The 14,778-nt window shown below is 41.7% G+C and overlaps 1 protein-coding gene across 2 annotated transcripts in view; it reads left to right on the forward strand.

The window, feature by feature from the left end:
* The window catches only part of LAMA4 (laminin subunit alpha 4), a 147,768-nt gene extending 139,751 nt beyond the window's left edge, over nt 1-8,017 (forward strand). For both annotated transcript variants that reach the window (XM_080665457.1, XM_080665456.1), the window contains 3 exons: nt 44-137; nt 2,816-2,935; nt 7,348-8,017. In XM_080665457.1, the coding sequence (XP_080521583.1) occupies nt 44-137; nt 2,816-2,935; nt 7,348-7,493 (360 nt within the window). In that variant the 3' untranslated portion in view covers nt 7,494-8,017. The remainder of the gene's footprint in view (nt 1-43; nt 138-2,815; nt 2,936-7,347) is intronic.
* Nucleotides 8,018-14,778: the final 6,761 nt, after the last annotated feature.

A 14,778-nucleotide genomic window follows, 5' to 3' on the forward strand; every position in this document is an offset into this window, starting at 1 on the left:
TTAAATTAAGATATATAATTTACCGGTACCTGGTCTTTTGCAGGTCATAGTGAAAGTCAACAATGGCATTAGAGACTTTTCCACCTCAGTAACTCCCAAGCAGAGTCTCTGTGATGGCAGATGGCACAGAATTACAGGTGAGGAGAGCTGTGTGTCCTGGGTTTCCTTATAAAGTGAGTCCACACACCCACCTGTGGGATGATGTGGGGCAGAACTTAGACTGTAACTTATATGATGGGATAGATGATAAATGAGAGTCTAGAAGTAGTTGAGAAGAGAATCAAATGTTATTGTACTAAAATGTATATTGGGCACAACAATTTCAAAACTACAACTAAAAGACAGAACGGACACCATCCAGAACCACAGGAAAGCTGGCTGAGTGGAAATTCTACAACTAGAAGGAAAGAGGAAAGCTCACGGAGAAGGAGCAGCAAAGAGCTGAGGTACGGAGACACGTGTGCGCAGAGAGGAAGGGCGGCAGAGTGCCTGGCTGGCTTTCTCTGGTGGGAGGGGGAAGGAAGCCCCCGACTGCACTGAACCCCAGTTCCGACTGCACTGAACCTCAGTTCCGGGTGAAACCCCGAGGACCCAGGCTCATACGGGGGAGTCTGGACTGTCAGGTAGAGAGAAAGGCACACGGAGACTCGGAGACTCAGAGACTCAGGGGAGCCACGGCGGCAGGGGTGTGGAGGCGCGAGTGCGCACAAAGACTGACTGCGGAGGTTACCACGGGCTATCCCTAGCGGAAGGGAGTTGGAAGCTCCTGACTGCACTGAACCCCAGTTCCAACTGCACTGAGCCACAGTTCCGGGCGAGCCCCTGGGGACCCACGCTCTTGTGGGGGGAATCTGGACTGTAAGGCGGAAACTCAGGAACCGCGGAAGGCAGAGGTCTGGAGACTCACACACAAGGGCAGGACTGACGGGAAGCCAAGACTGTCTGCTCCGCCCTGAGACTCCACCCCTTCCAAGCTGAGCATAGCGGCTTTTGCAATCTGGCAAGGCTCATCCTATAAGGCTGTCTCCAGCACCGAACTTCTCCCAGCGTAGACACAGCTGATCCTCACAGCCAAGTGGCCTGCAGGTCAATTCCTCCCAGTGATACCAACAACAATCAAGACTTAACTATAACAAGGCTGTACACACAGTCCACAAAGGGGTGCACCAAGAGTGTCCACCTCAGGTTAACTGGGGAGGCCGACCCACTGGGCCATATAGGAAACCTAGCACACAAAGCTACCCTACCAACTCAGGGAAGCAGTGAAAAATGGGGGGGACTAAGAAACAGATCACAAACAAAAGAAATGGAGGAAAACAAATGACTGGATATAGAATTCAAAACCACAGTTATAAGGCTTTTCAAGAATATCCTAGAAAAGGCCGATAAATATAACGAGACCCTCAAAGATATGAAAAAGGACCAACTAGAAATTAAACATACACTGACTGAAATAAAAAATATTATACAGAGACCCAACAGCAGACTAGAGGAATGCAAGAATCAAGTCAAAGATTGGAAATACAAAGAAGCAAAAAACACTCAACCGGAGAAGCAAAACAAAAGAAAAAAAGAATCCAAAAAGTTGAAGGTAGTGTAAGAAGACTCTGGGACAACCTTAAGTGTACCAACATTAGAATTATGGGGGTGCCAGAAAAAGAGAGAGAGCAAGATATTGAAAACCTATTGGAAGAAATAATGACAGAAAACTTCCCCCACCTGGTGAAAGAAATAGACTTACAAGTCCAGGAAGCGCACAGAACCCCAAACAAAAGGAATCCAAAGAGAACCACACCAAGACACATCATAATTAAAATGCCAAGAGCAAAAGACAAAGAGAGAATATTAAAAGCAGCAAGAGAAAAACAGTTAATTACCTACAAGGGAGCACCCATATGATTGTCAGCTGATTTCTCAACAGAAACTATGCAGGCCAGACGGGAGTGGCAAGAAATATTCAAAGTGATGAATAGCAAGAACCTACAACCAAGATTACTCTACCCAGCAAAGATATTATTCAGAATGGAAGGGCTGATAAAGAGCTTCACAGGAGCTAAAGGAGCTAAAGGAGTTCATCACCACCAAACCAGGATTATATGAAATGCTGAAAGGTATTCTTAAAGAAGAGGAAGAAGAAAAAAGTAAAGAGAAAAATTATGAACAACAAATACATATCTATCAACAAGTGAATCTAAAAATCAAGTGAATTAAAAACCTGAGGAACAGAATAATCTGGTGAATATAATAGAATCAGGGGCATAGAAAGGGAGTGGACTGATAATTCTCAGGGGGAAAGGGGTATGGGGGTGCAGGAAGAGACTGGACAAAAATTATACACCTATGGATGAGGACAGTGTGGGGGGAGATAAGGGCAAAGGGTGGGGTGGGAACCGGGTGGAGGGGAGCTATCGGGGGAAAAAGGAGAAACAATTGTAATAATCTGAACAATAAAGATTTATTAAATAAAATAAAATAAAATAAAGTAAAATGTATATTGAATCCACATGTTATTTGAAAATATGAATGCTGCCAAAATAGTCTTGGGGAGTTATTTAAATAATGCATAACTTATGGGGCAAAAATGTGGCAGTATCTTAAGTATTCTTAAATACCTATATGAAAAGAGTATCTTAAATACCCTCCTTTTCAAAGGAAAATGTCACAATGATTGCTTGGTTAGACATTGATGTTTTAAATGATATAAAAGAAAGTGTGGAATTTATTCTGAATAAAACCTATTGCTGTGATAAATAAGTTTATGTGAAAATGAATCACTCCAGTGCTATCTTTGACCAGTCTTTGCCTTGTATTTTAGTTATTAGAGATTCAAATGTGGTTCAATTGGATGTAGACTCTGAAGTGAACCATGTGGTTGGACCCCTGAATCCAACACCAGTTGATCACAGGGAGCCTGTGTTTGTTGGAGGTGTTCCAGGTAAGAATTGTTTAAAAAGGACAAGTTCCAAATCCGAAAAACAGTAAGTTCTCATCATTACTGTTATAGTATTGAGAATTGAGCCAAGTGTTTTCACAATTCACCTAATAACTCTAAGGATTTTATACACAATGTCCTTTCATGGGAAAAAGCATACTGACACCTGTGACTCCTCACACAAGGATCACAACGAAGTAACACCGAAGAACTATACCCCAACACTCTAACCAGTAGATATTATTCTCCCTCTGCAATATTTGTTTATCTTTTTCTTTTCCCTTTACAAAGTCTCCTCACATACACACAGTGAAACACTATCTAGCACAAAGAAAACTCATTTTCTAATACTGCTCTAGAATCTGAGAACCTTGGAGGACTAAAAGTGTGCTGATAATTGCTTTAGTTACTTAGTAGGAAAGAAGAGAATACACAGTTCTCGCTGTCCAGGATTAGGCTGAATTTCACGAAAAGCTGGAGACCTGAAGTTCTGTTGTTCCTATGTAGTGGCATTTCCTAAGGGAGGTTCCCAGTTGCAATTCTGTAAACATCATCAGTAACATCGCTGCTGTCATCTTCCAAGAATGGTGTGTAATTCAGGATGATGAGAGGAGGACACATATGAACAGCCCACATTTGTTTTAAACCTCAGAAGCAGGCTCCATGACCTATTTTTTCCCCAGCTGTTTTAGTGTTCTTTTATTTTTAATTGTATCTGTTTTAATACTCTGTTTAAGGTATTACAGATGTTCCTTTTTTTTTCCCACTGAGCCCCTACATCGAACCTGCGCCCCCACCCCCCCTTCACCACACCATTGTCTGTGTCCATGGGTTATGCATATATGCATATAAGTTCTTTGGTTAATCTCTCCCCACTCCTCAATTCCCCCACCCTCAACCCCCTTTCCTTCTGAGATTAATCAGTCTGTTCCATGCTTCTATGTTTCTGGATCCAGTTTGTTCATCAGTTTATTTTGTTCATTATCAGTGAGATCATGTGATACTTGTCTTTCTCTGACTGGTACCCCATGAGACAGCATGGAGGGACCATGATCTTTCATTAAATGTGTTTGTTTTCACACATTTCACTAACTTGGAAAAACCAAATGCAAGATAGCTGGAGAGAAGGATATAAGAAAAAGATAACAAAACTTTTATATCTGGAATTTGGTTGGGAGGTTAAGGAAAAACAACATGAGTTTCCCTAGCCTCCTAACTAAATTATTTTAGACTGGCCCATATAAAGGCAGATAATGCCTTAAGTAAGAGAGCTAGAAAGCACAGATACTAGTAAAATTGTGCATCTAATTTTGGGTATTCCCAACATAGTAATAACTAAACTTTCCTCTGCTTTATAAAATGTAAAATTTTCAAACACCAGTATTGACAATGGCAGTAACTTACTGATAAAATACTTGGGACACCCATAAAGCAACACTTCCTCTCCTTTATTGTCCCTATCCCTTCCCATCGCCATTCCCGAGTCCTCTCCTCCTGCTCTTGCTTTCCATTCTGAAAGGGGATCTTGGCAAAGGCCATCACGGCACTTCATGCACTTACCATGTGGATGTGTCACATCAGTTCTTATATTTCTTCACATTGCTTTCTTTCTAGACATCACACTATTGTTTAAAATATTTCAAATTTCCCCAGGGCCTACAGGATCAAGTTGAGCATAGCACACACGGTCCTTGATCATCTGGCCCCTCCTTAACCCTGCCTCTGGGGTCTTCCCCACCTTCTGGGACTTGCAGTTTCCTGAGTGTGCAATGATACTCTGTTTGCTCCAGGCCTTTGTCCAGGTGCCCAGGGCCTCAGTTTCTGGAAAATGTTCTTCTTCTTTTCCTCCCCTAGTACCTTTTCAAGAAGTAACTTCTTCTATTCCTCCCCCAGTGTAACTCCTTACTGACATTTAGGACTCAGCTTAGATTCTACTTGCATAGGCATGCCCCCTCTCTCCCTAGAATGGGCTATGCATACCACTGTTACAGTATTTACCACGGAATGTTGTTGAAATAAGGAGCACATCCCTTGCTGCCAGGGAACATGACTTCATTCAACACACAATGAACATTTATTAAGAGTCTATAAAGCCCCATGCTAGGTTCTGGGAGATGGACAAACAAGCCTGGCCCTCCCTCATAAGAGTTACATTTGTTCTTTACTTTGCACCCGAAGTACTTACTATAGCATACAAACAAATATTTGTCTCTTTGATTTTTGCTAGTTTTAGATTCTGATCTCAGCATTATCATCTCTCACTACAACAGTTGTTAAGCTCCACAGACTGGGTGGGCAAGATGCCCCAGAAGAGAAATCCAGCCTGCCTGAGACATCATGAATAGTGAATTATATTTAATTCCTATTGATTTCGAGAGGGGGGGAGCCATCAACTTGTTGTTCCACTTGTTTATGCATTCATTGGTTGATTCTTATATGTTCCCTGACCGGGGATCGAACCTGCAACCTTGGCATATCAGGACGATGCTCTTACCAACTGAGCTACTTGGCCAGGGAGAATAGCAAATTTTAGGTAATGAGCCAGCACACAGGAACTGGCACGCGAGGGGGTGCCTAACCACCATCCCAGAGCTTTTAATTCCTTCTAGGGATCATGCCAGTAAACCTAGAACAAAAGCAATTATAATTTAAGATGGATGTCATTCATTACATCATTTTAAGCTGTTCAAGATTAATTCCACCAAGATCACATCAGAAACTGGAGCATGAAACAGAATAACTAGAGTAAATTAGGCATAAATAAAACCCCCATATGAAATGAATTCTCTTAGAATCCCAACCAGTTCTTCTATACCATGTAGAACCCTGGTGACATTATTTCTATTAATAAAAAGTTAATTCATTAAAATTTAATGAAGTATACACCAAAATAAGTCAACTTTACTGTATGATAATTTAAAAGTCAAAGTTAGAAGTAAAAACTTTTTTGTTACTATAGTCCACATGTGCACACTCACACACGCGCACGCGTGCACACACACACATACTCACAGATCTGACAGTTCATTCCTTTCCTGAAAATCCTGAATTATCCTGTATATAGCCAAGCTTTCAAACTGAGGAATTTAAGTGCACTCTTAAAATCATGTGTTGATTTTATTAATTACCTTCGGGTTCTGTTGCACTTTATTATTGTCATTACCTATAGTAAGTCCTGTCGTGAATTATGCACACCATAAATTTCTGTATGAATTATTTCCTCTAGATGATGTACCCCATAAACTAAAAAGTGGTAAGCTGGGGCAGAATCAAAATCCGTGTTCTAAAACTAGTCTCTGAAATGGGCAGAAGACACAGATATTTCTATCCTTATAGTCTTTCATGTTTGCTCATTTTTATTCTGATAATGTACACTGAGCAGGCGTAAAGAATATATATATAGTCATACTAATATAGAGAAAAGGAGAATTGATCTTTCAGACCCCTTCCAAATCTAAAACTTTATAATTATCACTCTAGATATGAAATGCTATTTCCATTATTTATTTTAAGTACAAAGCTTCTGTATATTCTTAATCTACATTGCTTAGAAAACTTGATGTTTAATTTGCTGTGTTGTTTTATGTTCCTTCTTGACTTATTTCTAAGTACTTTGCATCTTTTATCTGCTCCTGCTCATATAGCTATTTGTACATAATAATAAGCTTTGGCTTAATGGATTTTAATTTCATAATATTTCTAAGCTCTCTAAATTGCTTTAAATTATATTGCTTCTATCATCCCAACACATTTAATTGTGTCTGTGCAATTAATAAGCATAAGGCTTCTTCTAGATCTCTAATTAAGATAAGAAAGTTCTGGCATACCGCAGGGCACCTTCGCCCACACAAAGACTAGGCTGGTTATCACTATCCTATTTATAGTTCTTAAACCCTGAGCTCAGAAAAATTAAAACTTGGTTTATTTGAATTCATTATTTTCTCATTATGTTTTATGAGCTTGGCAAAAGTGTGGAGGCTTAAGGGTGAACAATAATGATACCAATTAAATAGAAACATTAACCAAGTCTAAAAATAGTATGGAAACTAAAATTTCTTTCCCCTTCTCAGCAGAACACACAAAATAAATGAGGCTCGGGTAAAAGTAACTCCAAAAAGTACACAGGTAGATCCTGAAAATTCACTGCTGAGGCTTCGCATGTAACTGGCAAATTTCTGTCTTGGAAGACGGCTAAAACATACTTAGAAATTTGATTGTGAAAAACATGGCAAAACTTTATAATTACCACATGATCACATTACTTCAAAAGCAGACTATGTTCCTAAGAATATTGATAAATAACTGTATCTCATTTTTGACATGTAAATCATCCTGATGTGAGCAATTTTTACCATGAAGTAATATCTGGGCTCGGAATGCCTCAATTGCCATCTTTGATTGCTTTCTTTCTTCAGAGTCTCTACTGACACCACACTTGGCCCCTGGCAGACCCTTCACAGGCTGCATCCGTCACTTTATGATTGATGGGCGCCCAGTGAGCTTCAGTAAAGCAGCCCTGGTCAGCGGCGCTGTGAGCATCAACTCCTGTCCAGCAGCCTGACACAGCAGAGCGAAAATGCCCAAGTACAAAGTTCTTCAGAGCACTGAGAGGAGCACCAAGCCAGCCAGAGGACCAGCAACCCTTCCTCTGGCGGAAGCTTTCAGCCACGACTTAAATGAATCATCAGTGACTGAGTGCTTATTATTTCTCATTTGGATTCTTACTTTGGATCTAAAATGTCTGTAATCAAAGAAGTGTTAAACTTACTTGTATTGTATTACTTCCTGCTGGTGAAATTACTGTTCCTGTTTCTAATAAAATACAAGGGATTCTAAATAAACACTGGCACACATTTTTAAAGTGTGGCTAGATTCTCAGATTCATCTTTCTTTCGAGGAAGATAATGTTCAATCTATACCAAAATATCTTCGGTATGCTTTTTGTTATCCTAGAAAGATTTAATGATTTATATAACATCTAAAATAGGTGACAGATTTGCTTCTAGCACTTCTGTTTGGTCTATCAGTATAACAAGAATATTTTAAGTTTATAGCAGTTATCAAGCTTTAATAAAGTAAATTTCTAACAAATTGTTAGAAACATTAAATTATACTTTAATTTTCCTAGATAAGAAAAAAGGAATTAAACGAAGTACTTTTTCCCCTTATTTCTTTAAAATAGAAATAAACTTGTACAGAAGGGGGGACTCCTGTGGGATATTACTGTGGTGTTCTATAGGCTCCTGTGGGATATTACTGTGGTGTTCTATGGGAATCCTGTGGTATATTACTGTGGTGTTCTATGGGAATCCTGTGGGATATTACTGTGGTGTTCTATGGGCTCCTGTGGGATATTACTGTGGTGTTCTATGGGAATCCTGTGGGATATTACTGTGGTGTTCTATAGGCTCCTGTGGGATATTACTGTGGTGTTCTATAGGCTCCTGTGGGATATTACTGTGGTGTTCTATAGGCTCCTGTGGGATATTACTGTGGTGTTCTATGGGAATCCTGTGGGATATTACTGTGGTGTTCTATAGGCTCCTGAGGGATATTACTGTGGTGTTCTATGGGAATCCTGTGGGATATTACTGTGGTGTTCTATAGGCTACTGTGGGATATTACTGTGGTGTTCTATGGGAATCCTGTGGGATATTACTGTGGTGTTCTATGGGAATCCTGTGGGATATTACTGTGGTGTTCTATAGGCTCCTGTGGGATATTACTGTGGTGTTCTATAGGCTCCTGTGGGATATTACTGTGGTGTTCTATGGGCTCCTGTGGGATATTACTGTGGTGTTCTATAGGCTCCTGTGGGATATTACTGTGGTGTTCTATGGGAATCCTGTGGGATATTACTGTGGTGTTCTATGGGAATCCTGTGGGATATTACTGTGGTGTTCTATGGGAATCCTGTGGGATATTACTGTGGTGTTCTATAGGCTCCTGTGGGATATTACTGTGGTGTTCTATGGGAATCCTGTGGGATATTACTGTGGTGTTCTATGGGAATTTTGTGGGATATTACTGTGGTGTTCTATAGGCTCCTGTGGGATATTACTGTGGTATTCTATGGGAATCCTGTGGGATATTACTGTGGTGTTCTATGGGAATCCTGTGGGATATTACTGTGGTGTTCTATGGGAATCCTGTGGGATATTACTGTGGTGTTCTATAGGCTCCTGTGGGATATTACTGTGGTGTTCTATGGGAATCCTGTGGGATATTACTGTGGTGTTCTATGGGAATTTTGTGGGATATTACTGTGGTGTTCTATAGGCTCCTGTGGGATATTACTGTGGTATTCTATGGGAATCCTGTGGGATATTACTGTGGTGTTCTATGGGAATCCTGTGGGATATTACTGTGGTGTTCTATGGGAATCCTGTGGGATATTACTGTGGTGCTCTATGGGAATCCTGTGGGATATTACTGTGGTGTTCTATAGGCTCCTGTGGGATATTACTGTGGTGTTCTATGGGAATCCTGTGGGATATTACTGTGGTGTTCTATAGGCTACTGTGGGATATTACTGTGGTGTTCTATGGGAATCCTGTGGGATATTACTGTGGTGTTCTATGGGAATCCTGTGGGATATTACTGTGGTGTTCTATAGGCTCCTGTGGGATATTACTGTGGTGTTCTATAGGCTCCTGTGGGATATTACTGTGGTGTTCTATGGGCTCCTGTGGGATATTACTGTGGTGTTCTATAGGCTCCTGTGGGATATTACTGTGGTGTTCTATGGGAATCCTGTGGGATATTACTGTGGTGTTCTATGGGAATCCTGTGGGATATTACTGTGGTGTTCTATGGGAATCCTGTGGGATATTACTGTGGTGTTCTATAGGCTCCTGTGGGATATTACTGTGGTGTTCTATGGGAATCCTGTGGGATATTACTGTGGTGTTCTATGGGAATTTTGTGGGATATTACTGTGGTGTTCTATAGGCTCCTGTGGGATATTACTGTGGTATTCTATGGGAATCCTGTGGGATATTACTGTGGTGTTCTATGGGAATCCTGTGGGATATTACTGTGGTGTTCTATAGGCTCCTGTGGGATATTACTGTGGTGTTCTATGGGAATCCTGTGGGATATTACTGTGGTGTTCTATGGGAATTTTGTGGGATATTACTGTGGTGTTCTATAGGCTCCTGTGGGATATTACTGTGGTATTCTATGGGAATCCTGTGGGATATTACTGTGGTGTTCTATGGGAATCCTGTGGGATATTACTGTGGTGTTCTATGGGAATCCTGTGGGATATTACTGTGGTGCTCTATGGGAATCCTGTGGGATATTACTGTGGTGTTCTATAGGCTCCTGTGGGATATTACTGTGGTGTTCTATGGGAATCCTGTGGGATATTACTGTGGTGTTCTATGGGAATTTTGTGGGATATTACTGTGGTGTTCTATAGGCTCCTGTGGGATATTACTGTGGTATTCTATGGGAATCCTGTGGGATATTACTGTGGTGTTCTATGGGAATCCTGTGGGATATTACTGTGGTGTTCTATGGGAATCCTGTGGGATATTACTGTGGTGTTCTATGGGAATCCTGTGGGATATTACTGTGGTGTTCTATGGGCTCCTGTGGGATATTACTGTGGTGTTCTATGGGAATCCTGTGGGATATTACTGTGGTGTTCTATAGGAATCCTGTGGGATATTACTGTGGTGTTCTATTGGAATCCTGTGGGATATTAATGTGGTGTTCTTCGGGAATCCTGTGGGATATTACTGTGGTGTTCTATAGGCTCCTGTGGGATATTACTGTGGTGTTCTATGGGAATCCTGTGGGATATTACTGTGGTGTTCTATAGGCTCCTGTGGGATATTACTGTGGTGTTCTATGGGAATCCTGTGGGATATTACTGTGGTGTTCTATGGGAATTTTGTGGGATATTACTGTGGTGTTCTATAGGCTCCTGTGGGATATTACTGTGGTATTCTATGGGAATTCTGTGGGATATTACTGTGGCGTTCTATGGGAATCCTGTGGGATATTACTGTGGTGTTCTATGGGAATCCTGTGGGATATTACTTTGGTGTTCTATGGGAATCCTGTGGGATATTACTGTGGTGTTCTATGGGCTCCTGTGGGATATTACTGTGGTGTTCTATGGGAATCCTGTGGGATATTACTGTGGTGTTCTATAGGAATCCTGTGGGATATTACTGTGGTGCTCTATGGGAATCCTGTGGGATATTACTGTGGTGTTCTATGGGAATCCTGTGGGATATTACTGTGGTGTTCTATGGGAATCCTGTGGGATATTACTGTGGTGTTCTATAGGCTCCTGTGGGATATTACTGTGGTGTTCTATGGGAATCCTGTGGGATATTACTGTGGTGTTCTATAGGCTCCTGTGGGATATTACTGTGGTGTTCTATGGGAATCCTGTGGGATATTACTGTGGTGTTCTATGGGAATTTTGTGGGATATTACTGTGGTGTTCTATAGGCTCCTGTGGGATATTACTGTGGTATTCTATGGGAATCCTGTGGGATATTACTGTGGCGTTCTATGGGAATCCTGTGGGATATTACTGTGGTGTTCTATGGGAATCCTGTGGGATATTACTTTGGTGTTCTATGGGAATCCTGTGGGATATTACTGTGGTGTTCTATGGGCTCCTGTGGGATATTACTGTGGTGTTCTATGGGAATCCTGTGGGATATTACTGTGGTGTTCTATAGGAATCCTGTGGGATATTACTGTGATGCTCTATGGGAATCCTGTGGGATATTACTGTGGTGTTCTATGGGAATCCTGTGGGATATTACTGTGGTGTTCTATGGGAATCCTGTGGGATATTACTGTGGTGTTCTATAGTAATCCTGTGGGATATTACTGTGGTGTTCTATGGGAATCCTGTGGGATATTACTGTGGTGTTCTATGGGAATCCTGTGGGATATTACTGTGGTGTTCTTTGGGAATCATGTGGGAGATTACTGTGGTGTTCTATAGGCTCCTGTGGGATATTACTGTGGTGTTCTATGGGAATCCTGTGGGATATTACTGTGTTGTTCTATGGGAATTTTGTGGGATATTACTGTGGTGTTCTATAGGCTCCTGTGGGATATTACTGTGGTATTCTATGGGAATCCTGTGGGATATTACTGTGGTGTTCTATGGGAATCCTGTGGGATATTACTGTGGTGTTCTATGGGAATCCTGTGGGATATTACTGTGGTGCTCTATGGGAATCCTGTGGGATATTACTGTGGTGTTCTATAGGCTCCTGTGGGATATTACTGTGGTGTTCTATGGGAATCCTGTGGGATATTACTGTGGTGTTCTATGGGAATTTTGTGGGATATTACTGTGGTGTTCTATAGGCTCCTGTGGGATATTACTGTGATATTCTATGGGAATCCTGTGGGATATTACTGTGGTGTTCTATGGGAATCCTGTGGGATATTACTGTGGTGTTCTATGGGAATCCTGTGGGATATTACTGTGGTGTTCTATGGGAATCCTGTGGGATATTACTGTGGTGTTCTATGGGCTCCTGTGGGATATTACTGTGGTGTTCTATAGGCTCCTGTGGGATATTACTGTGGTGTTCTATGGGAATCCTGTGGGATATTACTGTGGTGTTCTATGGGAATCCTGTGGGATATTACTGTGGTGTTCTATGGGAATCCTGTGGGATATTACTGTGGTGTTCTATGGGAACCCTGTGGGATATTACTGTGGTGTTCTATGGGAACCCTGTGGGATATTACTGTGGTGTTCTATGGGAATCCTGTGGGATATTACAGTGGTGTTCTATGGGAATCCTGTGGGATATTACTGTGGTGTTCTATGGGAATCCTGTGGGATATTACTGTGGTGTTCTATGGGAATCCTGTGGGATATTACTGTGGTGTTCTATAGTAATCCTGTGGGATATTACTGTGGTGTTCTATGGGAATCCTGTGGGATATTACTGTGGTGTTCTATGGGAATCCTGTGGGATATTACTGTGGTGTTCTTTGGGAATCATGTGGGATATTACTGTGGTGTTCTATAGGCTCCTGTGGGATATTACTGTGGTGTTCTATGGGAATCCTGTGGGATATTACTGTGTTGTTCTATGGGAATTTTGTGGGATATTACTGTGGTGTTCTATAGGCTCCTGTGGGATATTACTGTGGTATTCTATGGGAATCCTGTGGGATATTACTGTGGTGTTCTATGGGAATCCTGTGGGATATTACTGTGGTGTTCTATGGGAATCCTGTGGGATATTACTGTGGTGCTCTATGGGAATCCTGTGGGATATTACTGTGGTGTTCTATAGGCTCCTGTGGGATATTACTGTGGTGTTCTATGGGAATCCTGTGGGATATTACTGTGGTGTTCTATGGGAATTTTGTGGGATATTACTGTGGTGTTCTATAGGCTCCTGTGGGATATTACTGTGGTATTCTATGGGAATCCTGTGGGATATTACTGTGGTGTTCTATGGGAATCCTGTGGGATATTACTGTGGTGTTCTATGGGAATCCTGTGGGATATTACTGTGGTGTTCTATGGGAATCCTGTGGGATATTACTGTGGTGTTCTATGGGCTCCTGTGGGATATTACTGTGGTGTTCTATAGGCTCCTGTGTGATATTACTGTGGTGTTCTATGGGAATCCTGTGGGATATTACTGTGGTGTTCTATGGGAATCCTGTGGGATATTACTGTGGTGTTCTATGGGAATCCTGTGGGATATTACTGTGGTGTTCTATGGGAACCCTGTGGGATATTACTGTGGTGTTCTATGGGAACCCTGTGGGATATTACTGTGGTGTTCTATGGAAATCCTGTGGGATATTACAGTGGTGTTCTATGGGAATCCTGTGGGATATTACTGTGGTGTTCTATGGGAATCCTGTGGGATATTACTGTGGTGTTCTATGGGAATCCTGTGGGATATTACTGTGGTGTTCTATGGGAATCCTGTGGGATATTACTGTGGTGTTCTATGGGAATCCTGTGGGATATTACTGTGGTGCTCTATGGGAATCCTGTGGGATATTACTGTGGTGTTCTATAGGCTCCTGTGGGATATTACTGTGGTGTTCTATGGGAATCCTGTGGGATATTACTGTGGTGTTCTATGGGAATTTTGTGGGATATTACTGTGGTGTTCTATAGGCTCCTGTGGGATATTACTGTGGTATTCTATGGGAATCCTGTGGGATATTACTGTGGTGTTCTATGGGAATCCTGTGGGATATTACTGTGGTGTTCTATGGGAATCCTGTGGGATATTACTGTGGTGTTCTATGGGAATCCTGTGGGATATTACTGTGGTGTTCTATGGGCTCCTGTGGGATATTACTGTGGTGTTCTATGGGAATCCTGTGGGATATTACTGTGGTGTTCTATAGGAATCCTGTGGGATATTACTGTGGTGTTCTATTGGAATCCTGTGGGATATTACTGTGGTGTTCTATGGGAATCCTGTGGGATATTACTGTGGTGTTCTATAGGCTCCTGTGGGATATTACTGTGGTGTTCTATGGGAATCCTGTGGGATATTACTGTGGTGTTCTATGGGCTCCTGTGGGATATTACTGTGGTGTTCTATAGGCTCCTGTGGGATATTACTGTGGTGTTCTATAGGCTCCTGTGGGATATTACTGTGGTGTTCTATGGGAATCCTGTGGGATATTACTGTGGTGTTCTATGGGAATCCTGTGGGATATTACTGTGGTGTTCTATGGGAATCCTGTGGGATATTACTGTGGTGTTCTATGGGCTCCTGTGGGATATTACTGTGGTGTTCTATGGGCTCCTGTGGGATATTACTGTGGTGTTCTATAGGCTCCTGTGGGATATTACTGTGGTGTTCTATGGG

The sequence above is a fragment of the Plecotus auritus genome (assembly GCF_963455305.1).
Source record: "Plecotus auritus genome assembly, chromosome: 4".
NCBI lineage: Eukaryota > Metazoa > Chordata > Mammalia > Chiroptera > Vespertilionidae > Plecotus > Plecotus auritus.